This window comes from Sebastes fasciatus, chromosome 19 (assembly GCF_043250625.1).
Source record: "Sebastes fasciatus isolate fSebFas1 chromosome 19, fSebFas1.pri, whole genome shotgun sequence".
In the NCBI taxonomy this organism is placed as follows: Eukaryota; Metazoa; Chordata; class Actinopteri; order Perciformes; family Sebastidae; genus Sebastes; species Sebastes fasciatus.
The window spans coordinates 26689602-26715120 of record NC_133813.1 but is presented as its reverse complement, the minus strand read 5'-3'; the positions used below and the strand labels follow the sequence as shown (position 1 = coordinate 26715120).

The 25519-nt window shown below is 41.0% G+C and overlaps 1 protein-coding gene and 1 long non-coding RNA gene across 9 annotated transcripts in view; one reads left to right on the top strand and one right to left on the bottom strand.

Annotated features, from left to right (window-relative positions):
* Positions 1–22033, top strand: part of tnca (tenascin Ca) — a 42314-nt gene extending 20281 nt beyond the window's left edge. Inside the window, exons 8-29 of one of the 7 annotated variants that reach the window (XM_074617334.1) lie at positions 2756–2941; positions 3034–3123; positions 3305–3568; positions 3895–4266; positions 5413–5838; positions 7095–7370; positions 8734–9006; positions 9812–10084; positions 10178–10450; positions 11419–11733; positions 13918–14190; positions 14450–14572; positions 14707–14850; positions 14967–15086; positions 15380–15523; positions 15623–15753; positions 17237–17369; positions 17703–17854; positions 17982–18078; positions 18174–18335; positions 19863–20026; positions 21355–22033. In XM_074617334.1, the coding sequence (XP_074473435.1) occupies positions 2756–2941; positions 3034–3123; positions 3305–3568; positions 3895–4266; positions 5413–5838; positions 7095–7370; positions 8734–9006; positions 9812–10084; positions 10178–10450; positions 11419–11733; positions 13918–14190; positions 14450–14572; positions 14707–14850; positions 14967–15086; positions 15380–15523; positions 15623–15753; positions 17237–17369; positions 17703–17854; positions 17982–18078; positions 18174–18335; positions 19863–20026; positions 21355–21465 (4502 nt within the window). In that variant the 3' untranslated portion in view covers positions 21466–22033. The remainder of the gene's footprint in view (positions 1–2755; positions 2942–3033; positions 3124–3304; positions 3569–3894; positions 4267–5412; positions 5839–7094; positions 7371–8733; positions 9007–9811; positions 10085–10177; positions 10451–11418; positions 11734–13917; positions 14191–14449; positions 14573–14706; positions 14851–14966; positions 15087–15379; positions 15524–15622; positions 15754–17236; positions 17370–17702; positions 17855–17981; positions 18079–18173; positions 18336–19862; positions 20027–21354) is intronic. The other 6 variants (XM_074617335.1, XM_074617336.1, XM_074617337.1 and 3 more) reach the window with 6 other exon arrangements.
* Positions 19043–25105, bottom strand: LOC141757096 (uncharacterized). Of its 2 annotated transcripts, XR_012591584.1 has the most exons (4): positions 25009–25105; positions 24718–24751; positions 24530–24657; positions 19043–19902 (listed from the first exon to the last, which is right to left on the bottom strand). It is a non-coding gene; the product is annotated as an uncharacterized LOC141757096 (long non-coding RNA). The 2 variants fall into 2 exon arrangements; XR_012591583.1 differs by lacking the exon at positions 25009–25105 and having other exon boundaries at positions 24718–24855.
* Positions 25106–25519: the final 414 nt, after the last annotated feature.

The window sequence follows — 25519 nt, the reverse complement described above, 5'->3', positions numbered from 1 at the left end:
TAGCCCACAACGTCCACTCCTCATAGATAATTAATACATCAAAACGTAGGTATTTTTGTGCCGGTCGCAAACATGTAGCTATGGAATCAGTCGGACTTACACATTTGGCGACACATGCCTGAACGTGAGAGCAACTGCAGGCTTCGCTCCCATAGGGCCCCATATTAAATTTCACAGAATTTTTTGGATCAGAGAAAAAAGTTACTACTTTTCGAAACTGCCGCCGAGGTCACATTTTTGAAACTACAGACCCAAATGTCGCACCATTTGTTCATCAGAGACTCCTAACTGGTCTCATGAACAATCTAAGCGATAGGAGTCACGGTTTCTGTCGTAGAAGCACTTTTATGACATGTACGTCTCTGGTTAACTCCTATTATAAACTGCCCCACTGCAGCAGTTGCCAATCGCCACGGCAACTTCAGATTGCTGCTAGACAGCTGATTCACATTAGCCAATCAGAGCAGGCTGACTAACACACCCACACACACACACACACGCACACACACGCACACTATTTACTGTATCACGCCATTTCAGTGAGCCAGCATGCTCTAAACCAGGGCTTCAATGGATCAGGGCTATAATTAATGTTATTGATTACACCTGTGCTTAAAAGCCCCCAACTCTCATTGTATGATAACAGGAAACTAGGTATTCACCTACTTTTCAAAATAAAGTCCCTCAACTCTTACTGTATGTTAACAGGAAACTAAACACTCCTCACGGCCCCCCAATCACCATGGCAACCACTGACAGACACGCACGCAGCGAAAGGGCCTACAGTGCTGACATCACTATGGACCTCAGACAGTCTGAATCTGCCACCCCCTCCACACACACACCATCCCTAGCCCCCACCCATCCCCCCAGCACCAGGCACACTGGTCAAAATTTCTTGCGAAATTTTCTAGTTTATTTTAAAGCTGCATGTATGTATGATATATCCTCTTCCTCTGTGCCATAGAGCTCCATTAAAAACACATCAATGAGCCACACTGGTGCACGAAGTGACACGTTCTAGAGCACCAAATGTGGATTAATCCGCCTCTGAAAATAGTCCCCAACAAATAGTGGTGTAACGGACCCTAGTTAATCGGTGATCCATACGGACCCCCCCTCTCCACAGTTCGGCACGCATTTGAACCGCAGATTAATTACACAGTTTAACCATCATAGTGTGAAATAAAGTTTTACTGCGACGATATTCAGTAGAAATATGCGATCGGAAGATCGGCATTAATGCTTTCTAGTCGCCAATCCCTGATAACGCTACACTGTGAACAACAGATCTGTGTTGAAATCAGCTGGAGGAGAGCTAGTTAACGTTTGCAGCACCGGAGCAGCTAACATACGGAGGTTCCATTGAGTTACATTGTGGTGCGTTCAGGCTCTATTCAGTAAAAAGGAGTATTGGGCGAAGGTAAATTCTAACGTTATCATGATGTGTTCAAATGTAGTTATTGGTGAGAAACTTGAATGAATCCAGTTGTTTGAAGATGTTTTCACCGCAATATAAAATAGATAATAGAGAGAGAACTATGACCTGTTTAACTTCCTGACACTAACGTTAGCTCTAAGCAGCTTATAATATCATTACAACTACTAATGGCAAGATTTCTTTATCAATAAAAATACAATTATTTATTTCCTAATCATTTGAATTGTGTGTTATGCAAATGACCACTTTAGATGACTATAACAAAGCCAAATAATAACATTTAAATTTAAAAACAACAACAAAAACGATCTGTATCGGCCGATATGACTCATCGACGATCAACAATCTGTATCTCTAAGAGTTCTATTTGCTCCCTTTTTTCCTGCTGATCCGATCCGATCTGTGACTCAGAACCGTGATACGATCCGAACTGTGAGTTTTTATGATCCATTGCACCCCAAACAATAAATGCACCAATACTTCCTGTTTGTTTGATTAAAAACTACAGTGACCAGTAGTTACCGGTGATCTAAACCAAGTCCAGTTGCTGCTGATTTAACCCTTACTCGGATACCATGACCTGGATGACTGAGAACCTTCACAAACATACAGTGACCAGCCGTTTTAGTACATTACTGAGCTTTTAAAAAAAAAAAAATAAATAAAACTATATTTATATGTGACCCATTATTTTCAGATTTACCACTTCAGTAGGAACCAATGGGTTTTTGATTTTTTCATGGGACTAAAAATATAGAATAACACCAGCCTTGTGCTTTAATTCTATGTAAACACTACGAAAAACTACAGTGAAACCACACAGTGTTGCATATATTTTACAGTATTTAGATTTATTTTGGGATGATTTGGGATGTGCATACATTTGTTTGCAAACTGCAAATCGGAGTCAGATTTCCAATAATGGCCAATATAATAGATTAATGTATGAATCTAAAGTTTGTGAGCAGAAAAATTCTCCTGATATGATTATAAATGTTAGAGGTCTTTTTTGTTTTTTCTTGATATTTTGGCTAGAATATTTTGTAGGTGAAGTTATACAAGTAATAGTATTATTTACATTTTTCATCTTTTTTTTCTTTTAATTATTTCATTATTAAGTATTTATTTATTTTCCTTTTTAAATTATGAATGTATTTACTTATTTATTTTCATGTCTTTTGACATTATGTTTGTTTATATGTTTATATGGAAAAGAAGCATGACAATACTATGATTTACTATCTTGGAAAAATAAGGATTCACAATAAAAAGATTTGAAACAGATATGATTATAAATGTATATATCTTTATTAGCGCTGGACGCCCCCACCAGCCTGCAGGCTGTGTCCCAGACAGACGACAGCATCACTCTGGAGTGGACCAACAGTCAGGCTGATGTCGGCAGCTACCTGGTGAAATACAGTCCTATCTCTGGAGCGACTCATGGTGAGGAACTGTTCCCACGAGGACCGGGAGACACCACAAAAGCCACTATCACCGGTAAGGATTGAACATATATGAAGTAGGACCACACACGGCTTGTGTTGGTCATATCACGTGGTAATTTTTCCCTCTACGGCTCTGTGTGGCAGGGCTGAAGCCGGGGACAGAGTATGGGATTGGTGTGACAGCCGTGAAGAATGAGAGAGAGAGCCTTCCTGCTACTACAAATGCTGCAACTGGTGAGAGACGCTGCCGAGCAGCTGTCCAAACGGTCCTCCTTCATTAACACACAGACGGACATGTTGGTTGATACTAATTGGGTGACGAGATGAACCTAATGGGGGAAGTGATTTATGATTTGTGTTTATCTTGCAGCAGAAGTGAGTCCATTTTACACACTTAATATATCTCTTGTGTCAGATATTGATCCTCCCAGAGATTTCAAAGGAGTCGAGTCCACAGAGACCTCTCTCACCTTGAAGTGGCAGAAACCACGGGCCAAGGTCGGCGTCTACAGGCTGATGTACGTCTCCAGGGACGGCGAGGAGGAGGAGGTGGAGATCCCAGCCACAGCCACCAGCTACGTCGTGTCCAACCTGACTCCTGGAATGAGCTACACCCTCACTCTGGCTGCAGAGAGGGGGCTCAAGAGGAGCACGCCTGTCACCGTATCTGCATCCACAGGTGGGTAGGGAACAATTTTACTACAATATAAATCTTGGAATAATAACACATGCCTTCAGGCGGAGGATGAAAACGGTTTGCTGTTATGTCCCTCAGAATGTCTTCAGATGACAATGACTTTATCCGTTCAGTTGTTTAGATTTTGAAGTTAAGAGTTCAATAATTGTTTGTATTCTAAATTGTAAGTCCAGTATTCAGTTGGTATATTTTAAATGAATGCACACCAGAGAGTTGATGACTTTGCTGCCAACGAACACCAAGAAAATGAGATGCACTTCCACCTAAATGATGCTTTCTTGATTTGTGCCCTTTTGTTTTTCTTGTAGCCTCTTTCACGTTTTATTTAGCTGACTCAGACGACCGCGAGCTAACGTCTCCTTCAGGCTCGGAGGACAACGTCATTAGCTTTGTGTATTTAGACCCCTCCGAGGATGAGCTCGGGAAACTGACGACGTCGGGCATCACGCCTGACGGATTTGAACTCTCATGGAAACTTAAGGCTCACGGCGTCTATGATAGTTTCACAGTAGAATATAAAGACACTCTGCGATTATGGGATGTGAGAGAGGTCCAACTTCCTGCCGATGCCACTGGCTCTAGAATCCAGGGCCTGAATGCATCGACAGAATATCAAATAATCCTTTATGGATTAACCAGTAGCCAGAGATCTGCGCTACTCGAAGCTGTTGCAGTCACAGGTATAAGCTTCTCTTTTAGTTTATTAGGGACACTTTGTCCACTTGTTTGTATTTTGACAGCTTCTCCCTTCAGTAGAAATGATGCTCTGTTTCATAGAGGACAAATAGTTGCTTAGATCAGAGTAGCAATATGATTTGCATGGTGGTATTTTACTCATTGATATTTCCCTTTGGCATGACAAACAGATAAACTCATCCCATCTGATCTCACAAGGCTTCAGGTCTGTGGCAGAATGTTGCTTCAAATTCAAATACAAGAAGAAATCTACAGTGTGAATTAGTGGGAGCTACTGTATGTCCTCTCTGAGACATTAATACATTATATAGAACAGTGGTTCCCAACCTTATTTTCCTACTTGTATTTAAGAAAAGCTGAGCTGACGTCATCACCCTTAAAACGAAAATTACAAATCCTCAAATAAAATCTTGAATATCAATGAGGTGATTCAGTGTATTAAATGAGTTAGTCATTTTTTAGGGCTGTCAATTGATTAAAATATTAAATCGCATGATTGTCCATGAGTTAGCCGTTAATCGCGATTAATCGAATATTAATCACACATTTTTTATCTGTTTAAAATGTACCCTAAAGGGAGATTTGGGAACCACTGGGTTTTAATACACTGGCTGTCCTGATTTCTTCCTGTATTTGAGCTTTTAAATGCAACCATTGTGCTCTCTTAAAGCTCATTCCATCCGCATCATCATCTTCAGTCCCATTTACACAGTTAAATTGTTCTCCAGCAGTCGGAGAAAATGACACCGTACGTCACTCGCATGTCAAAGAGACTCAGAACAGTCTTTCTTTAGGACAGCAGCAATGAAAGTGGCTGTGCATGGCTTCATCATCTATTTGAAGACAGCTGTGTACTTCCACTCTGGTGGACTACTCAGAGGCTTCAAAGATTAATGGTGCAGACTCCAGTGCCATTAATGCCTTAGCTGTTGCTTGATGAAATAGACCGCGGTCCTGGAAAAACTGGGATAATGAAAGGCGAGACAGTGAGACAATAAGAATTATTTGATTTGAATTCTACAGTATCTTGTGTTCTTATTTTAACTCAGTTTCTTCTTCACAGGCTCTTTTTCAGTCATTTGCAGAGCCGGTCACAAATTCATTCTTTAACCTGCTTTTATTCACTGTAGCACCAAAGCCTACCTCTCCAGATGTTCTTATGCTGAGCATCAACGATGCCCCAACAGCTGCTCTGGATGTTGAAGCAGTTCAAACCCCAGATCCCCTCCGTCCTCTGAACACTCCTGATACTGGTGTGATGAGCTCTGAGGCTGAGCCTGAAAGCTCCAGTTTGGACGTGTTGGGGGACCTCACAGTCAAGGTCACCTCCACCAGCGTAAGCCTGTCTTGGACGGCGCCCGACGAGGCGTTCGATAGCTTTTTGGTGGAGCTCAGTGCTCCGTCAGGGGCGACTCCAGCTCATGTGACCACACTACCAGGAAGTGTGAGGAAGGCTCAAATAGAGGGTTTGTCCCCCTCGACACAATATGATATTTTATTACAAGGGCTGTTGGAAGGGAGGCCATCCTTACCTCTCAAAGTTCTTTCTACTACAGGTACATGGAACAAATATGTCAACCCATCATCATCACATCCATTTACTTTCATGTTTTATTCATATTTCAGGACGGCTGCAGACTGTTGATGTTTCATTGTTATTCATATTTTCCTTTGCTTTACCTCTGAGTCTTATTTATGGCAGAGTATTGGGACCACAAAAATTAAAGCTGTAGTAGAGATTGTAGCAAATATGATTAAAACATGTTATTTTTATAAAACGGTCGCTATATCGTGACAGTAGTACATGAGGCAGGTAACCTGAAACAAATTATGTGTCCTCCGGTGTCCTCCGGTGCTCCTAATGAATCTGCATGATTTCACAGACCGGACGAAAACAAGCAGTAAGAGCTGATCTGAGGTCTGCTGTTCAGCTGCTGTCTAGGAGAGCCAGCTGTCAATCACTCGCGAACTCCGACCAAACGGTCAAACTAGGCAGCACTGATCAAATATTAATCAATATTACGGTTTAGCTGTAAAATGAGAAAGTTTGTGACGCCATTGTGAAATCTGGTGAAGGAACGCCAAGTTCCAGTCACATGACCGGAGCACAGCCAATAGGAACGCTCTCTCTCTGAAATGACCTGTGATTGGTCAAAGTCTCCCGTCACGTCTAGATGTTTTAAGGCCTGAAAACAGAGCCATGAGGAGGTGCAGAAGTCTAGTTTTCTCTCAGAACACTTGAATTACAATATGCTGAAAGGTTATTATGGAATTTTTGCCCGATGATGCCACAAATATACTGACTACTGACACTTTAAGCGAGATGTTTCATGATTAATATTTACAGAAAAAGTTGTATTATTTCTTGATTAAAGTCACAATAGTTCAAGAAAATAGTCCTAATATTTCAAGATTAAAGTTGTAATACTTTGAGATGAAAGTCACAATATTTTGAGGAAAAACTAATATTATTTCAAGATTAAAATCAGAATATTTCGAGGTTAAAGTCAATCTTTTGGAAATAAATTCAAATATGTATGACAAAAAAGTTACAATATTAATTCTCGAAATATAACTTTTTTTGTTGAATAGTATGACTTTTTTCTCTGAATCTTTTGACTTTGTTTTCGTAATAGTTATTTAGACTTTAATACCGAAATCTGACATTATATTTTTCCCTAACCGTGGCCCAGATACTCTGTCGTACTTATTGCGATGAATATTGTGAAAAGTTGAAAGGTTATGTGAGAGTGATTTTTACAATCCCATCTTGCCATTCAGTTGACCCCACTCTGATCTGTCTATCTACCAGAGGAGCAGGAGCCCGCGGTGGTGAACCTCACCACCTCTGACATTACATGGGACGGCTTCACTGCGTCCTGGAGCCCCGCCGGGGGGGAATTTGACAGCTTTGTCATTGAGGTAACAAACTTGGACAATTTGGAAGAGAGCCAGAACCTCAGTCTGTCCGCAGACGCTTTCAGCCTGGGCCTCTCCGGGCTGAACCCCAACACCAGCTACCTGGTTGGCCTGTTTGGGATGTATCAGGGCTCCTTCCTTCAACCCGTGTACACTGAAGTCACCACAGGTACCTGCAGCTCGCAGCGTCGCAGCGTCTTCTGTCCTTTAACTCTCTTTCTTCCCTTTTGATATCTAACTCTCTGTTTCAGTCGGTGTACACTAGAACCTCTGCTGTCCAACTCACAGTGGAGCGTCCACACCTCGCTGCATGATACCAGAACAACATAATAACCTCATTTCTGTTTTGTCATCACTGTCCAACCCCCAACCCTAACCCCACAGGGAACTGCTTCATCTTAACCAACATGCCATGAACCATTCTTTACCCTCCAGCCACTGTTTCTGTCTAGCTGAGAGAGGGCAGGGTGATGGGGACCCGTTCCGCATCACTGAGCAAAGCAAACGCCCCTAAAATGTTCACCCCTTACCCCCAACTGCTCCCCCCATCCCAGTTACCACAGTGCATGAAGCCCCCCCCCCCACCCCCTCCTCTACCATCCCCTGCATCGTGGTGAAGGTTTGACGCTGATGTGCTGCAATGATTGCAAAAGCAAAACCAATAACTCTCACCCACTTTCACGCCGTGACCGCGTGACCATCTCATTTCATCCCATCAACACTCATTCAGTGTATAATCGATTAACCTCCAGGGATCATTCGCTCATGGATGTGCTCACGTTGAGCTCTGTTTGAGTGAGATTGTGTGAGATTAGTTTGTCGACTCGGATTCAGAACGTCAAAGTAAATATCCTCATTTCCTTTTGAATTACTAGGTGGCAAAAGATTAAATCTTCTTGTCGTTATCAAGGTAAAAAGCTAATAATCTAATCTGAGGTTAACAGTAACGCCACCTTGTTTTACATCTGAATGACGCCTAATTTATCGCTTCATCTTTTCTTTGCATGTAAAAATAAGTTCTTCTTAGTTTAACTTTCTCTGTAGCTGTCCTGTCCTGCTTTGCTCTGGTGCAACTTTATGCAGAATTTATCTTGTTCTCTTGTTAACAGATTAACTGCATGATCACATCTCCCGTCATATGCATGAAAGAGACTTCTATTTTATGCTATTATATTTCTTCTTTTGCCACATTTTCACATTAAAATCACCACTTGCAGGCCAGTATTCTTCAGCTATTTTCCCCTTGGCATTACATGTTTGTCCATCTAGTTATTATCATAGTTTTAATTAAAGCTATAGGTGTAATTGGTTTAAAATTGGAGCTGCTAAATTCATTTTTATGCAAAGATATATGCATGTATTTCATCTTTTAAGCTATTCAGACTATCAGGAATTGCAATTGGGTGGCGGTGAGTGACACTATACACATTTACATGGGATAAATCAGCTGTAGAAGTATTGCATTAAACTATCAGTATTTGTTCTGCAAAATGTTTTTTTAATGAAAATCTAATAATGATTTCTCTCTTTAGTGATTCAGCCATCGGTTGGCAATCTATATATCTCAAACTTAACGTCAGAGAGCTTTTCAATCTCCTGGAACAGCACTGAAGGAGAATTTGATGGTTTTATCCTGGAGATAATTGATTCTGATTGGCTGATGGAGCAAAAGGAATATAACATATCCCACAGTGTAAAGTCCCATGACGTCACAGGGCTCAGGCCCAGCACTGACTATGTAGCCTACTTCTATGGGACATACAAGGGATCCAGAACAAGTGCTGTCAGTATTGTTGCATCAACAGGTATTTTACATTTTGTGTATTAAAAAGAATAGGGTCATATATTATTAGTGTTTAAATTAGGGCTGTCAAAGTTAACGTGATAACGTCTTTTAATGAAAATAATTTTTAACACCTCTGATTTCTTTAACGTATTAACGCAACTTTTTAGGTCGTAGCGGCTCAGTTTGAAACGAAGGAGGCTGAAAAACACTGCAGACTTCTTTTCTTAATTTTTGGCAAAACTATCATGTCCATCTTCAAAGGGGTCCCTTGACCTCTGACCTCCAGATATGTGAATGTAAATGGGTTCTATGGGTACCCACGAGTCTCCCTTTACAGACATGCCCACTTAAATATATATTATATAATCACATGCAGTTTGGGGCAAGTCATAGTCAAGTCAGCACACTGACACACTGACAGCTGTTGTTGCCTGTTGGGCTGCAGTTTGCCATGTTATGATTTGAGCATATTGTTTATGCTAAATGCAGTACCTGTGAGGGTTTCTGGATCAATATCTGTCATTATTTTATATATTTATATATTTATATACATATATTTGCATGAAGCAGCATATTTGTCCACTCTTGTGTTGATAAGAGTATAAAATACTCATTTTGAAGAGATAAAAAATGTACGATTAATTTGCAATTAATTGTGACTAACTATGGACAATCACGTGGTTAATTAGATATTTTAATCGATTGACAGCCCTAATTTAGATATTCTTATCTGCACTGTAAAGTTGATTTGGGCCTGTATGCACAGAGACAGATACTTTGAATGTCAATAAATGACTATTCTATATTTTTCTCTCCCCCTGTAGCTGAAGAGCCTGATTTGTCCAGGCTAGTTGTTTCTAACATTACCTCAGACAGATTCTCTCTGTCGTGGCGGACAGGAGAGAAGGCATTTGATAACTTTATAGTAGAAGTCAGAGAGTCTGCTTCGCCCTCGCAGGCGATGGGGCGCGCTCTGCCAGGAGACGTGCGCTCCACAGTCATGGCCGGGCTCAAAGCGAGCACGAGCTACAACATAAAGCTGTACGCCAGCACTGGTGGCCAGAACACACAGCCCCTGTTTGATGTAGCTACAACAGGTATCGCATTACATTTTGTTTTTGTACCAACCACATTGTGATTTACTAGCACAGCATCACTGAAAACACTGCCGTGTTTTTGTCTCTGTTCAGAGGATGTCCCCCAGTTGGGGCCCATAGCTGCGTCATCTGTGAGCCCACATAACCTCAGCTTGTCCTGGAGCACTGTGTCGGGCCACTTTGATGGCTTCGTTATCCGGGTCAGTGACCCCGAGCAGCAGTCTGATACGCTGGAGTTCAGACTGCCTGGTGAAGCTCGTATCATTACCATCTCTAATCTGATGGATGCCACAGGCTATGATATTGAACTATACGGTATCTCTCATGGGCGCCACACTCCTTCTGTGTTAGCCCACGCCGTCACAGGTACTACGTATTTTACTCATACACTTGTAGTTGTAAATGGTTTGTATGAAGAGGTTTTGCATCAAAACATTTAATGGACTAAAGTACCTTTTGGGGAAGTGTGTCTCCCGCTATCAGCTCAATATACCAGAATAACCCTCTTAATGCAACTTTAAACAATATTTGTTATCTGCAGGTCTAAAGCCTGAAATGCATTAAGAGAGCATTTGACATGCGTCATACTGTTTTCACAATCTAGTTACATTATCGGTGCATGAAACCACATGATTTATTAACCCCAAAGAGGTCAGAGATGGATGTTAAATAAGCATACCGTTTCCGTTCTGATAGAGAGAGTCTTTTATTTTATCTCAGGAATTTTGCCTGCGGTGTCAGGTAGCTACCATAGACAGTGATGGCAGAAGTGCACAGGTCTTTTACTGGAGTAAAACTAGCGATACGGCCCTGTGTGTGAGAATTGTGTTAAGATGCAGTACCACTAATGGCCACTAGATATCTGTCTTGACTTCAGAAGCGCCATTTGCTACATCCTTTTTTATACAAGAGGTTTTCGTCCTCACATCTAGGGATACATGTCTGCTAATTGTCTTCAGTAGCATCTTTGCCTTATTGTAATAAATCCTCGTTTATTTTTACTCCTTGTTTTGGTTTTATGGCTCCAGACAGTAAATCCAAGCTTCAAAATGTGGTGTTACGAAAGAGAGGTTGCATCCACTGTTTTCTCTACAGTCTATAGCAGAAGTATATCAAACTTTATGATGCATACAAAATGTGCCCTTGATGTGTTTTGGCCTTTAAGTTTAGGAGATATTCAGGTCAGATGTTCCCATCATGAACTTCTTTTTGCCTACTTTAAAACCTCACAGGAAGAACAGATTTTATAAGCTGCTTTTGCAACCATTGCACACATTAACCTCCTAATGGAATCTTGTTCCCCCTCCCACAAAATCAAACCCACTCTTCTCCAGCTCCTTTGCCTAAAGTGGAAAACTTGACCATTTCCAACATAACTCCGTACGGCTTCAGAGTGTCGTGGGAGGTGAAGCAGCAGCAGCAGCCGCTGCAGGAGGAATTAGCCCCCTCTAGTGGCGGCTTCAGCCGTTTTCACATAGTGGTGACAGACTCTGGCTGGCTGCTGGAGCCTCAGGAGTTCACTGTGCCAGGAAACCAAAGTCACCTGGACATCTGGGGCCTCATCACCGGCATAGGCTATGAGGTCAGGCTGACCGGGGTGTCAGAATCAGGGCTTCTCTCTCGGCCTCTGACTACAGTGGCTGTGACAGGTACCGCTCACAGTGCTCTGCAAGGCCCCTCCTCTTACTAAACAAGTGTAAACTGTTCAATGATGATCTTAAACTTAATGATCCAATTCTGAAGTTTCACCATCTCAACCTGGCTGGTCTATAAACGCCATCATTCTTCATTTATGTTTTTTGTATACTAATTTATAATCACACAAGATATAATTTAACAAAATTAGCTTGATACAGTTTGCATCCCAGTTGCCCAAACATTTTTTATTATTGTACGTTTATGCAAACCACGGGAACGTTGAATGTCGACGCTTCTGAATCAAAAATACGTTTCATATCAACCTTGTATCACGCTTGCAGAAACTCGCAATGCCTCGTGGATTAACGTTGTAAAACGATTGGTAAGGTGTAGGCAAACAAACGTAACAACCGTGACAACGCAGCTACCGTAAATAAATAAGAACCGCCCTCAGCAGCTTTCTTCACGTAATGTTGCGTAACAAGTGTAACAACATTAAGTAACACGCATAAAGTCGTTTACGTTTTCGTTAACGTTTACTTATGGTTTCACACCATATCAGGCTTGTATCATACTTGCAGAAACGCACAATGACACGTGGTTAACGTTGTGAAATGATTAGTTTCGGTTTCGGCAACAATACTACATAGTTATGGTTAGATAAAAGATCATGGTTTGTGTTAAAAAATAACGTAAAAGCCATCTCCTGGGTGAAAGTCCTGTGTTTATTTGATACCTTTCATAAATACCTTTCATATCAGCTTCATATCACGCTTGCAGAAATGCACAATCCCACTGATTAGGTTTAGGCAACAAAACTACTTAGTTAAGGTCAGAAAAAAGATCATGGCTTGTGTTAAAATAATAACATAAAGTAACCACATAAATACCGCAAATAAACAACAACCGCCCATAGTGGACTTTCTTACGTAACGTTAAGTAAGAAGCGCAACACCGTGAAGTCAACATTTACTTTTGGTTTCACACGGGGCACCAACAGCGTCAGTGTCCTGGGTCAAAGTCCTGTGTTTGTTTCATCCGTCCGTCGACCACTCCAACCCGCCTTTACTGGAATTTATTTCTTGTTAAACTCGTTATTGTACGGGCGTGTCTAGAAGGTAACACGCAAATTGCGAAACTCACAAGATGGTTATGGTTAGGCATTAACCTCTTATAGTTAAGGTTAGGAGTTGACCTTGGATAGTTAAGGTTAGGATAGGTCACTGGGCAGCGAATCTCACCAAGTTTTCGCAATTTGCGGGTTACCTTCTAGACACAACCTTATTATACCACATAATGTAATGGTCGCCCGATGTACTACGTCACTCAGTCTGCGTGACATTCAAGGTATCCACAGTTTGCAGAAACGTACAATGCCGACTGGGCTGAATTTGTTTCCTGCCATGTTTGGATGGTGAGGCTTCGGCTCGGTACTGTTACCTAACCCTAACTCAGATTTATAACACAAATCTTTTCCAGAATGATCTCACTTTTCTTTTTTTTTAAGTATTTGCTTCGTCGCTGGGAGAAAGAGATGCGGAGCTCTCGTCTTGTTTCTTCTGTATCTCCAAAATATGAACAAACAGATTTGTTTGTTTTCATATTTTAAAATGTGTTTTCCTTGAGATTTCTGATCGGCGTCTTTTTAAAGTTCCTTTCACCATGCTGCTACCTTTTTTTGATGCTGGTTTGTCAATCTGGCTTGAACAAAAAAGCAAAATGATCAGATGTAGGAAAACACTGATAATCAACGAGACATTCTGAGCATGAAATGTCAGTTGATTAAACTTCTAATCTCATTTGTTTCATTGTCTTTGAATGCACTGAATGCATCGAGGCTGGCCTCGAAGACGCATGGGGACCTCGTCTCAACTGGTGTATGCCGAAATCCATCCCAACAGATCAGCCTTTTAAGGAATGTGACCCTGTTAACTGACATAAATAAACAGTTACAAAAAGCATCTTGTCTTTTTAATTCACTCAAACCTTGTAGCCCGTGTGCTGTGGGTTTAACTGATTTACACTAACGGACGCCTGAGCATGGCAGGTCGGAGGTGGCTGGAATTTAACCCAATGTGCCACATGGAAACCTCTTGCCTGAATGCTGACTTCTTCCATACGTCATCAGAAGTTGATGAATGTTGCTGGGAAAAACATCAAACCTACTGCAATCTTCTGTCTCCTTGTCTAACCAGAGGCAGAGCCTGAGGTGGAGCATCTCTTTGTCTCGGACATCACGGCTGACGGTTTTCGTCTGTCGTGGACGGCTGATGAACACTTGTTTGACAGATATGTGATCAAAATAAGAGACAGCAAAAGATTAGCCCACCCTCGAGAGTACAGCGTCCGTGGCGATGAACAAACCAAGGTTTTAACAGGACTCATGAGTGGCAGCGAGTATGAAATCGAGCTTTATGGTGTCACATTGGACCAACGCTCCCAACCTATTACTGGGGTTGCTCAGACAGGTATATAACAACACAGCAACGTGTGCAGTTTTATACTAACTACTAACCTTCTGGGTGTGACGTCTGCTGTCTGAGAACTGAACCCACAGTCCCACTAATCATCCTTACTCCTCTGGTTTAGGATTGTCTGATTCTAATAGAAATTGGTCTTTTGGGATCCTCCAATAGTTTTCTTGTATTCCTGCAATGTTATTGGCCATAGTTCCTTCACCTTTTCTTCTGCTTACCTGTCTATGCATATCCATGTGTACTTTACTAGGTCTGAGCACTCCAAGAGGACTCAGCTTCTCTGAAGTGACGGACTCCTCGGCTGTAGTTCACTGGTCCATGCCTCGCTCTCCAGTGGATAACTACCGAATCACCTATGTGCCCTTTGAAGGAGGTAAGAGGTCCTTCAGGGTTATTGTGTTTGCTGTTGTTGTTGTCCGTCTATCGGCTGCTCCCATTAGGGGTCGCCACAGTGGATATGAGCCACATATTTGATTTGATTTAGGTTTTGTTGTCTACCTTCCACAGGAAGCCCACTGATGGTGACTGTGGATGGCGACGTGATTGAGGCTTTGCTGCCCGATATGATCCCTGGCAAAATGTACCAAGTGACCGTGAGTGCTGTGAAGGGTCTGGAGGAAAGTGACCCCAGCACTGACACTGTAATCACAGGTCGGCTTTCTTCTTCTTCTCTTATACAACACGTCTGCGTCAGTCCTCCCCGACTTGTTCTGACATTGGAGTCAGTTTGTAGAAAATTTAATTGTTCCTGTTTGTGTGTCCTCCAGCTTTGGACAGACCTCAGGGTCTGACTGCAGCTAACGTCTCTGACACCTCAGCCCTGTTGGTGTGGCAGCCGTCTGTGGCCACTGTCGATGGCTACACCATCACTTACAGCGCTGAATCAGGTGTGTTCCTGTTCTGTTCTCTTCTATCTATCTACATTAGCCCTTCATTTAGACAAGAAGTAGAATTATCTCAAGTTTTTTTATTGTCGTGTACACAACAGTTACAGTGACGCAGTCTTTGGCACTGAAATTCAGAGTTTTCCCTGCAGCTGTAGAGTAGTACATTCTCACCAATAGAATATTAGATTTTATTGGTCGCCCTGCTTTCCTTCCACAACATATCAAATCACGTGTGTGAATGACTTTGATGATGTGATTTGGTGACTTGACTGTGGGTGTGTCCTGCCTCACAGTGTCCCCGGTGGTGGAGCATGTTTCTGGGAACATGGTGGAGTTTGAGATGGGCTCCCTAGTTCCAGGAACCCACTACACAGTGGGAGTACATGCTGTGAAAGAGGCTGAGAGGAGTGACCCTGCTGTTACTGAATTCACCACCGGTAGGCCTACAGAGAGACGGAGGACCTGAAGTAAACTGTATATTGATTCTTGTATGTTTTAATGAATGATAAATGTGCAGTGTGATGTTGTATCTTCAGATGTGGATCCTCCTCGTGATCTGACAGCTATTAACATTCAAACCGACGCTGCAACTCTGACGTGGAAACCTCCGCAGGCTGCTGTGACCGGTTACACGCTCACCTTCTCCTCTGCTGATGGTGTCATCAGGGTACGTACATGAGCAGCCGCACCAGTTCAATCACTGCTAGTTTTTCACCACAGACTGCGTGAACTCACCGTTACTGACGACTATGTTCCAAAGCATCAGCCATCAGGTTTATTTCCTAACTTCTTGGCAGCCATTGTTTTTAAGTTTATTCCAACAAGAAATTACAATTATAAACTTTCTTTTTGGTGCATTCAAAGAAACTCAGACATCCAAGATCTGCTTTTGAAAAGTAACTTTTCAATGCAAGAAAGTCCCAAATTCACATCATCTGTTTCACATTGTTCATGTGTTGTTATTGTTTGATTTTAAAGCTCATGAATGCAACACGTTTTGGGCACCAACTATTATCTTCTATCTTTTTATATTATTAAATCTAGGATTGGTCATTTTGAGAAACTACCAATTATCAGCCCAGTGTTGCCAACTCTTTTCCAATGAAAGTAGCTAGCAGTATTAACTCCAAAAGTCTAGAAAGAATTTCAACAAATAAAACAAAACGTGTTTTTGAGGAACATTACCAACTCTAACTTTCATTAATACATAAAAATATTCGTACCTTGATGTGTCTCTTCTAGTTGTTTTCCGTAACCAAAGTCAAACTAAAGCCGGGGTTCCACCCAAAGTTCCACTTTTAGTCCCGGGAACTACTTTCCAAGGAACTAAAAGGTTCCTTCAGCTCACTGTTGTCTGCGTTTCCACTGTTGTCTAAAGACCGTGAAGATCAGGCAGATTAGTCCTCAAACGTATGAAGAAGCATCATGACATGTGATGAAGGCTGCTGGCGGTAAACTCACTCTGCAACCTGGCGTTCAGTGTGTCGCTGTCGTTCAGTGTGACTAAATGTAACACAGTTGAAGCTGCCAAATGCAAGAAGGACAGCTGGCAAAAGAAAAAACTCACGATGTGTGAATGCGGAAATGAACAGACTTATTAATTTAACGGAATACTCAAAAGTCATATATGATCGTTTAGATATAAAAAGCATTACAATATGTAAAGGATGGATGGATTACACCTCATTATAGGCATTAATTATGATATGGCGTGTATGACTATTTAAACCTTCTTTGAGCTGCGTCCCCGTCTCCGGCGGTGTGAAATGGACTGAAGACCAAGTAAAAATATAAATATAAAAACAGAATTCGAAGCTGTAAACACCCACAGCATAAATCCAACTGTGCTTCCTGCAACTGTCAGTTTGAACTGTGTTGTTTTTAGTCTGGATTATGATTTAAACTTCTTCATATTTGTGTAATATTATCATACAATCATTGCACAGAGCTGTGATTGGTCAGTAGATGGTGTTTTAATACGAGTTGATCTCTTATCTGGAACATAAACTGCTCTGGAGCAGGTTAGCTGTTCAGCATCAGTTACCATGGCAATCTACCCCGGTAAGAAGTGATCCACCTTCGTAGGACGAAGTTACCTCGCTAACGCCAAATCATGCTTTGTCGTTTTATATGTGTGTGCATGCATTCAGGAAGTGGTGCTAAGCCCGACAGCGTCCTCTTACAACATGGCTCAGCTGACTGGATCCACAGAGTACAATGTGAGACTGCAGGCCATCGCCGGAGCCCAGAGGAGTCGTCACGTCACCACTGTCTTCACTACCAGTAAGGACGGAAACACATGCAAGCACACACACACCTCTATGTATCACCTGAAAAGCAACACTCTGGTATTTTAGCAGTGAAAGATCGGGTGATTTGTCACGCAACGGTCCAGACACACGTTAGAAAAATATTCCTTTATAGCGCAGATTCCTTCCCTTTAATCTGATACTCCACCTGCACTGATCCTTCATCCTGTCAGAGCTGCTCCCGACGGAAAAACCTTTAATTTTTCCTTTCTTTCCTTTTCTTTCCAAGGTCCTCACTTTCACATGATACTGTAAACTGTTGAATATAAAGCAGCTGAGATGATGTCTTTTTAATGTGTGCTTCTAGTTGGACAGTTGTACAGACGCCCTCGGGACTGTGCTCAGATTTTACTGAACGGAGAGACGACCTCGGGTCTGTACAACGTGTACGTGGGAGGAGAGGAGAGCCAGCCCATCCAGGTTTACTGTGACATGACCACAGATGGCGGAGGATGGATGGTGAGTACATCAACCATACATCAGGTCACACTGCCCGTTCTCTCTAATGATAGACAGCAGCCGCGGTGACCTCGGTCATGCTTGTTATGAATATTTTGGATCTGTTGTGACACTCTGTCCTCTTCAGGTTCTCCTCAGACGGCAGAATGGAAAGTTGGAGTTCTTCAGGAACTGGAAGAATTATACCGCTGGCTTCGGTAACATGAACGATGAGTTCTGGCTGGGTAAGAAGAGCTCTCTTCTTCTAGTCTTCTCTTTCTCTTTCTCTTTCTCTTTCTCTTTCTCTTCTTCCCAACTCACACATATTAAATTATTACAGGTCTGTCAAACCTCCATAAAATCACTAATTCTGCCAACTACGAGCTGCGAGTGGACTTGAGGGACCAGGGGGAATCGGCCTACGCTCAGTACGACAAGCTCACGATTGCAGAGCCAAGAACACGCTATAAAATCTACATCGGAGCGTATAGTGGAACAGCAGGTATGTATACTTTAAAGGATCACTTCCACATATTGGGGACTACAATATTAGCAGCCAGTTGGCTTAGCTTAGCATAAAGAGTGGAGATGGGGGGAAACAGCTAGCCTGGCTCTCTCTAAAAGTAAGAAAATCCACCTACCAGCACCTCTAAATCTAAATTGAGTTGGCGACATCCTATATACTGGGTGCTAACTGCAAATGGAGATTTAATCCTACAGGTCCCAGAATACTGTGGGGAGCAAAACAAACAACTTTAGTTTTAAGAAAGAAGTCCGGCAAGAATTGGCCTTTTTCCATCATTCTGCGAGCAACCGTGATCTGATATCACACTGCGAACCATTTCAAACGTGAGTCTGCCAAAGTGAAAGTAGTCTGTTACCTTGCTGAGAAGTTGGCGGTGTGTCGGTGAGCAGCCTATTGCCTGCAGCTCTTCATCTGACAGCTCACTGTGTCTGCTACTATTCTTCCATTACTCTTTTTCCATCACTCACTGTAATATTTCAAACTGATCTGCTACCAAAAATGCTGAAAAGAACCATTGTTTTGTTTTGTAAACGCATTTTTGATGAACAATAGCTCAGGCTCACCGACAAACACAATGCATTTCCTGTGACTGCTTCATCATAAAAGTCAACTGTTGTGTTTTGCCAGTTAAATATACTGTATATATATACAGTATATCCTTTATTTAACCAGGTTAAAACTCAGTGAGATTAAAATCTCAGAGTGACCTGGCCAAGAGGGCAGCATGAACAGTTACAACAATTAAAACAACCAACACAAGCAGACAAATACAAAACTGTCACACACCACCACACACCACTACAACTATCACACACCACCACAGGTTGACGAGCAGGACATCCAGATTGTATGCAACACAAACATTGTTTTTAATGTGAAGTTGCAGTAGTAGGAAATGTTCGCAATGCCTCAGCAGTAACTATATATAAACTGGAAAAAGAAAGTTCGTAAACTTGTGTTTGGTGGATTATTTCTCTGTTGTTACAATGCTAATTGGCATTGTATTTTACATGGTTGGAAAGCCTGTTTATTTACCTTCACAATGATGTCCAACTTGTAAGGATCATGCATTTGTGGAATGAGCAGCACAGCTGATTATGTGGGGAGCGCCCAAGAAAAATTTGCAAAAATGCTCTGCCAATGGTAAACAGTGTGACGCTGACTTTCATTGACTTAACGGCCACAGGTGTCGCTGTTAACAAGCAATTTCTGATTGTTACAAACAGTCCCTTTAATTAGTGAGCTTTAGTAGGTGGATATAGTTTCCTTTGCCGAGAGCCAGGCTAGCTGTTTCCCCCCGTTTCAACTCTTTATACTAAGCTAAGATAATTATCTCCTGGTTGTAGCTTTATACTAAACGCACACATATGAAGGTTCATCTAACTCTCAGCAAGAAAATGAATTGATATATACTATTCCTTTAAGAAAAGACACTATGACTTGAACTGTCTCACATTCACATGAGCTGTGTTATCTGAGCTTTACCGTCGACGTCTCCACCAGGTGACTCCATGACGTACCACCAGGGTCGACCCTTCTCCACCTACGACAACGACAACGATATCGCCGTCACAAATTGCGCCTTGTCCTACAAAGGTGCCTTTTGGTATAAAAACTGTCATCGTGTCAACCTCATGGGGAAATATGGTGACAACAGTCACAGTAAGGTATGTACATTTCATTTCAAGTTTCAGATTATTCCTACAGCTTTGGGGCCAATGTAGGTAAAAAAATAATATATATATATATATATAATTACAGAGCCTGGGCAGGGAGTAATATTCTGAGACAAAGCTCTGAGATTAAAGTGGTAAATTTACAAGAAAAAACTCACAAATTTACGAGAAACAAACATGAATATTCTCTGAGATTATAAAGTCATACATTTACGAAAAGGAACCACATTGCTTCCCTTTGCAAGGTCGGATCATCCTGATCACGCTGCGGTCTAACCAGCCGTCACTCATCTCCGCGGTCAAACCAGCAGAGCCGATGCGAAGATTGTAGAGCACCATGTATACTGACATTTATGGACATATGGAGCTGACGGGGAGAGATAGCGACGGCGAAGTCAGCGTAAAGATACACGTGTGACTACGTCCGTTGTTAAGATGACTGATTGTCGACATTAAACAGTGAAAGTAAGAAACAGACCAAAAAACTTTCTGTGAAGTTCATTGACATACGGTCCTGTTGAAGGGCAGCTCTGTTCTGATATCGACATCTGGAGTCTTGTATGTTAGTAATGTAAGTTGTGCTTCTTGTAGTCTAAAGTTATGTGTCAGTTTTACATTTACAAAGATTTCTCCAACAATTAAAAGCCGTTGATCCTTTGACAGGGGAGCTAACGTCCCCCAGTTCGTCCTAATGGCTTTCTTACTTGCTATTAACAGTATTTTGACCACATATTTAAAAGTACCATACTTGGTTGGATCATGGGGATCTTATATCCTAGTATTTGTTGTCACACTTTACATTCAGTTTCCCAAAATTAGGTTTCCCAATTGTCGATTATTTCCTCGATTAATCGATTAGTTGTTTGGTTTATGAAATGTCAGAAAGCGGTGAAAAATGTTGATCAGTGTTTCCCAAAGCCCAAGATGACGTCCTCAAATGTCTCCATTTGTCCAAAACTCAAAGATACTGTCATAGAGGAGGAAAGAAACCAGAAAATATTGACATTTAAAAAAAAAAAAAAATTCTTACACACGACTCAAACCGATGAATTGATTATTAGATAAATTAATAGTTGACAACTAAACGATTAATTGTTGCAGATCTACCCAAAATACAGCTATTTTCTTACATTTCTAAAAGAAAAGGAGTGAAATGTTCCACTCTGTCCAACATTTATGATGTCTATGCAGATGTTTATCTCTCATCTTTGGTGTAATAAAGAAACAAATGTGATTTTTTTCCATGTCCGTCTGTTGGTTGTTGGTTTAGATCCAATATATCTCTGTCTGATGATCTGTGCTCTGTATTTCTGCTGCAGGGGATCAACTGGTTCCACTGGAAGGGCCACGAACACTCGATTGAATTTGCAGAGATGAAGATTCGGCCGGCCAACTTCAGAAATCTTGAGAGCAGAAAAAAGCGATCGTAGACTTGTGTACCCCCCCTCCTCATCTACACCTCATCTCCACACACACACACACACACCCTCCCCCTGAACTTCTGTATCCCCTCGTCCTCTCAAATCACTTTAATCTGGTAACAATTACACCAAACAATCCATTTGTGTCGCCATCCCATCGGCACTGTTGTGTACAGTATGTGTGATTATACATATTTGAAAGCAGCGGTGAGTTAGACATACAGTACATGTGTTATTGGAACTAAACATCATCACTTCATCATATGAAGAGTTTGTTATAAAATAGTGTAAATGGATCCACTGGATCAGTAACATGTCAAAGGGCACATATTCAGAAGGCGTCACAGCCCTTAAAGGAACGTTTCATTAGTTCAGTTCCTCCATCGTGGTAAACTGAGTTATAGACCAATAAAATCCTACATCTTAGTGAATAGAATGAACTCTTACTGTACAACCCAGACCATTAGTGGAGACCACTAATACCACTGAATTCATATTTAAATTTTGATTTACTTATTTTGATAGAAAGATGCTCTGTAACCTCCAATACAAATAAAAACATTAGTTTGATAATATACATAAGTGTGTATGAGTGCTTTCTTTTAATAGAAACAGACATTCAATTTACCTCCACCTATAGGCCAGCAGATGGCAGTGTTTACTCTCTATTCAATACATAGGAGTGTGTTTTACATAGATATCTCAAGTTTTCATTATTCATGGTCTTCATTGAATTCAAAAAGACCTTAGAAAGTATTAAAAAGGCTTCAATTTAATTTGTAAAACTTAAATTAAATATTTTTTTTTTTTTTCAGTTTTTGCTAGTTAACTAGGTCCAGGTCATGTTAATTGAATATTTATAGGAGTGGTATGTTATATAAAGCTTGAAAATACAGACAAAAGTGTGGCAGAAATGTCAATTAAAGGTGCTATTGTTAACATTCTCCCTCCCCCGTTCCATCGCATTCACTTCACAACAAGTTGTTGCCAGTCTTACCGTCAATCTCAGACATTTATCCGTTTTATACCATGTGATACCAACGTCATTATACTGTTTGCTCACAAGCCTGGTTAGAAGTGGGAACCAAATGTCGAATATCTTCCATCGGAGATAAACACAACGTTCTTTTTGGACCCGCCAACATTTTTTAAATGATTAATTCACAATCATTGTATATATTTTTTTTCAGGAAAAGCTATGCTGTTATTCAGCACCTTTCTAAAGGCTCTGTAGATGTATTTTTTTTTTAAATACATAAAATGTTATCAATAAGACCTTTAATTTAAACTTTTTAATTGAAATATTATTAATTTAATTTTTAAATAATATGACTTTTATTCTTGAAATATTGTGACTTTAATCTTAAAATAATACAACCTTTTTCTCGAAATATGACTTTAATCTTGAAATATTCTAATTCATCAATAAGACCTTTAATTCATGTCCTTAAATAATCGTAGGCCTTATTGTCCCTATTAGGGTTTTTTTGTCATTCTGTGACCCGTATGATAATGAAATGTGGTGTTAAAAAGTCTTAATTTTAGTTTGTTGAACTCTACAGAAACCCTTGTGTATCACTACATTACAGATGAAAATAAAATCTCAAACTTTATTGCAGGAGGAGGAAACTTTAAACCTCTTCATATTGACTTTACTATTTGGTCATCTTTATAAACCTGCATAATACCAAACCTTAGTTTAAAAGTCTTCTTTAATAGACCTGCAAAATACCAAACCTTAGTTTAAAAGTCTTCTTTAATAAACCTGCATAATACCAAACCGTGGTTTAAAAGTCTTCTTTTATAAACCTGCATAATACCAAACCGTGGTTTAAAAGTCTTCTTTTATAAACCTGCATAATACCAAACCGTGGTTTAAAAGTCTTCTTTAATAAACCTGCATAATACCAAACTTTGGTTTAAAAGTCTTCTTTTATAAACCTGCATAATACCAAACCGTGGTTTAAAAGTCTTCTTTAATAAACCTGCATAATACCAAACTTTGGTTTAAAAGTCCATCCATCCATCTTCAACCGCTTATCCGGGATCGGGTCGCGGGGGCAACAGCTCCAGCAGGGGACCCCAAACTTCCCTTTCCCGGGCCACATTAACCAGCTCTGACTGGGGGATCCCGAGGCGTTCCCAGGCCAGAGTAGAGATATAATCTCTCCATCTAGTCCTGGGTCTTCCCCGTGGTCTCCTCCCAGCTGGTCGTGCCTGGAACACCTCCCAAGGGAGGCGCCCAGGAGGCATCCGTGCTAGATGCCCGAACCACCTCAACTGGCTCCTTTCGACGCAAAGGAGCAAGGACTCTACTCCGAGTCCCTCACGGATGACTGAGCTTCTTACCCTATCTCTAAGGGAGACGCCAGCCACCCTCCTGAGGAAACCCATTTCGGCCGCTTGCACCCTTGGTTTAAAAGTCTTCTTTTATAAACCTGCATAATACCAAACCGTGGTTTAAAAGTTTTCTTCTATAAACCTGCATAATACCAAACCGTGGTTTAAAAGTCTTCTTTTATAAACCTGCATAATACCAAACCGTGGTTTAAAAGTCTTCTTTTATAAACCTGCATAATACCAAACTTTGGTTTAAAAGTCTTCTTTTATAAACCTGCATAATACCAAACCGTGGTTTAAAAGTTTTCTTTTATAAACCTGCATAATACCAAACCTTAGTTTAAAAGTCTTCTTTTATAAACCTATTAGACAGAGTGCAGCCTAATATTTCTGTACCACCGTTCCAAAGTTTAGGTTAAATCAGTGTTATCTTTTTTTTTGAGCCCTTTGGAGCCTTTTGTGCAAGCTGCACAAAGTTTACAAAATCAATATCTTTACTCTACAGTTGTCATCAGATCTATAGTTTAGGTAAAGATTGAAGTAAAGTCATCGTCTGTAACAAGGGCAGACTTGTTGGAAGACTTCCCAACTTCTTCAAATCACAAGAGCTTTAAATGAGGGATGATTTCATTAAATATGACCCATCTACGTGTTCTACTTTTCCTTCCGAAAGCCATATCAGGTCATTTCAGTATTTCAACATCCGAAATGTGACCGAGTGATCAGACCCTACCTGGTGTTGGTCATTCATCTTGATCTGCAGCAGCTTCAGTGTCCTCTCAGCAGCCTTCTGGCACTCTGTGTTTGTTTTGCAGCCCACGTTAATGGGAACATTTTGGCCTCTTCTTGCACCCGATCCTCCTAGAGGTCAGTCAGACCCAGACCGGTCCAGTCATGATCACAGCAGTAGTTTCTGAGTACATCGTCACTGTTCAGAGAAGCTCGACACTCGCAGCTGTCGAAGGTTTAGGATATTGGGACATTTGAATATGAGGAATGAGGAGATACTGGATGTCGGCTGGCACAGAACTGGGACTTTTCCATTATGAAGTTCAAGATTTAGAAATAACTGCTGACCTGGATTTCTACCTATGCAAACTGCTGAGATCAGATTTCATCCTGAGACGTTTCTAAATAAGGACTTTGAGATCATGAGTCAAGTGCCCTTTTAATAAAGCTTCAGTACTCAAGTAAAGATCTTTGCTATCTTACCCCTCAATGTTTTGGAAGAGCTCGTACTTCAAATCAGCACCATATTTCCCATGACCCCGACTACTTCCTGTTGTCAGGAGGACAGATAAGAGCCGATAACAGCCCCGGTTGAGAGACCATGTACTCTGAGGGGCTGAAATCCAGCAGATTTTCTAGAAAGCTGACCAAGGAAATAGGTATTAAATGTTTTTAGCCCTGCTAGTGGTGTGGCTCTAGAGATGGTCTGTCTGTCGGTTAGTTGATCCACCACTTTGGTCCTGACTGAAATATCTCAACAAATATTACAGTAGATGAATTGCAATCAAATTTTGTGCAGACATTCGCGGTGCCCAGAGGATGAATTTAAATTGTAGTACAAAAAGAAAGACTGGTTTATAGCATCCATGCTAGCATTAGCATTTAGCTCAAATCCTAAATGTGCTTAAAGGGGACACATCATGGTCATTTTCAGGTTCATACTTGTATTTTGTGTTTCTACTAGAACATGTTTACATGCTTTAATGTTCAAAAC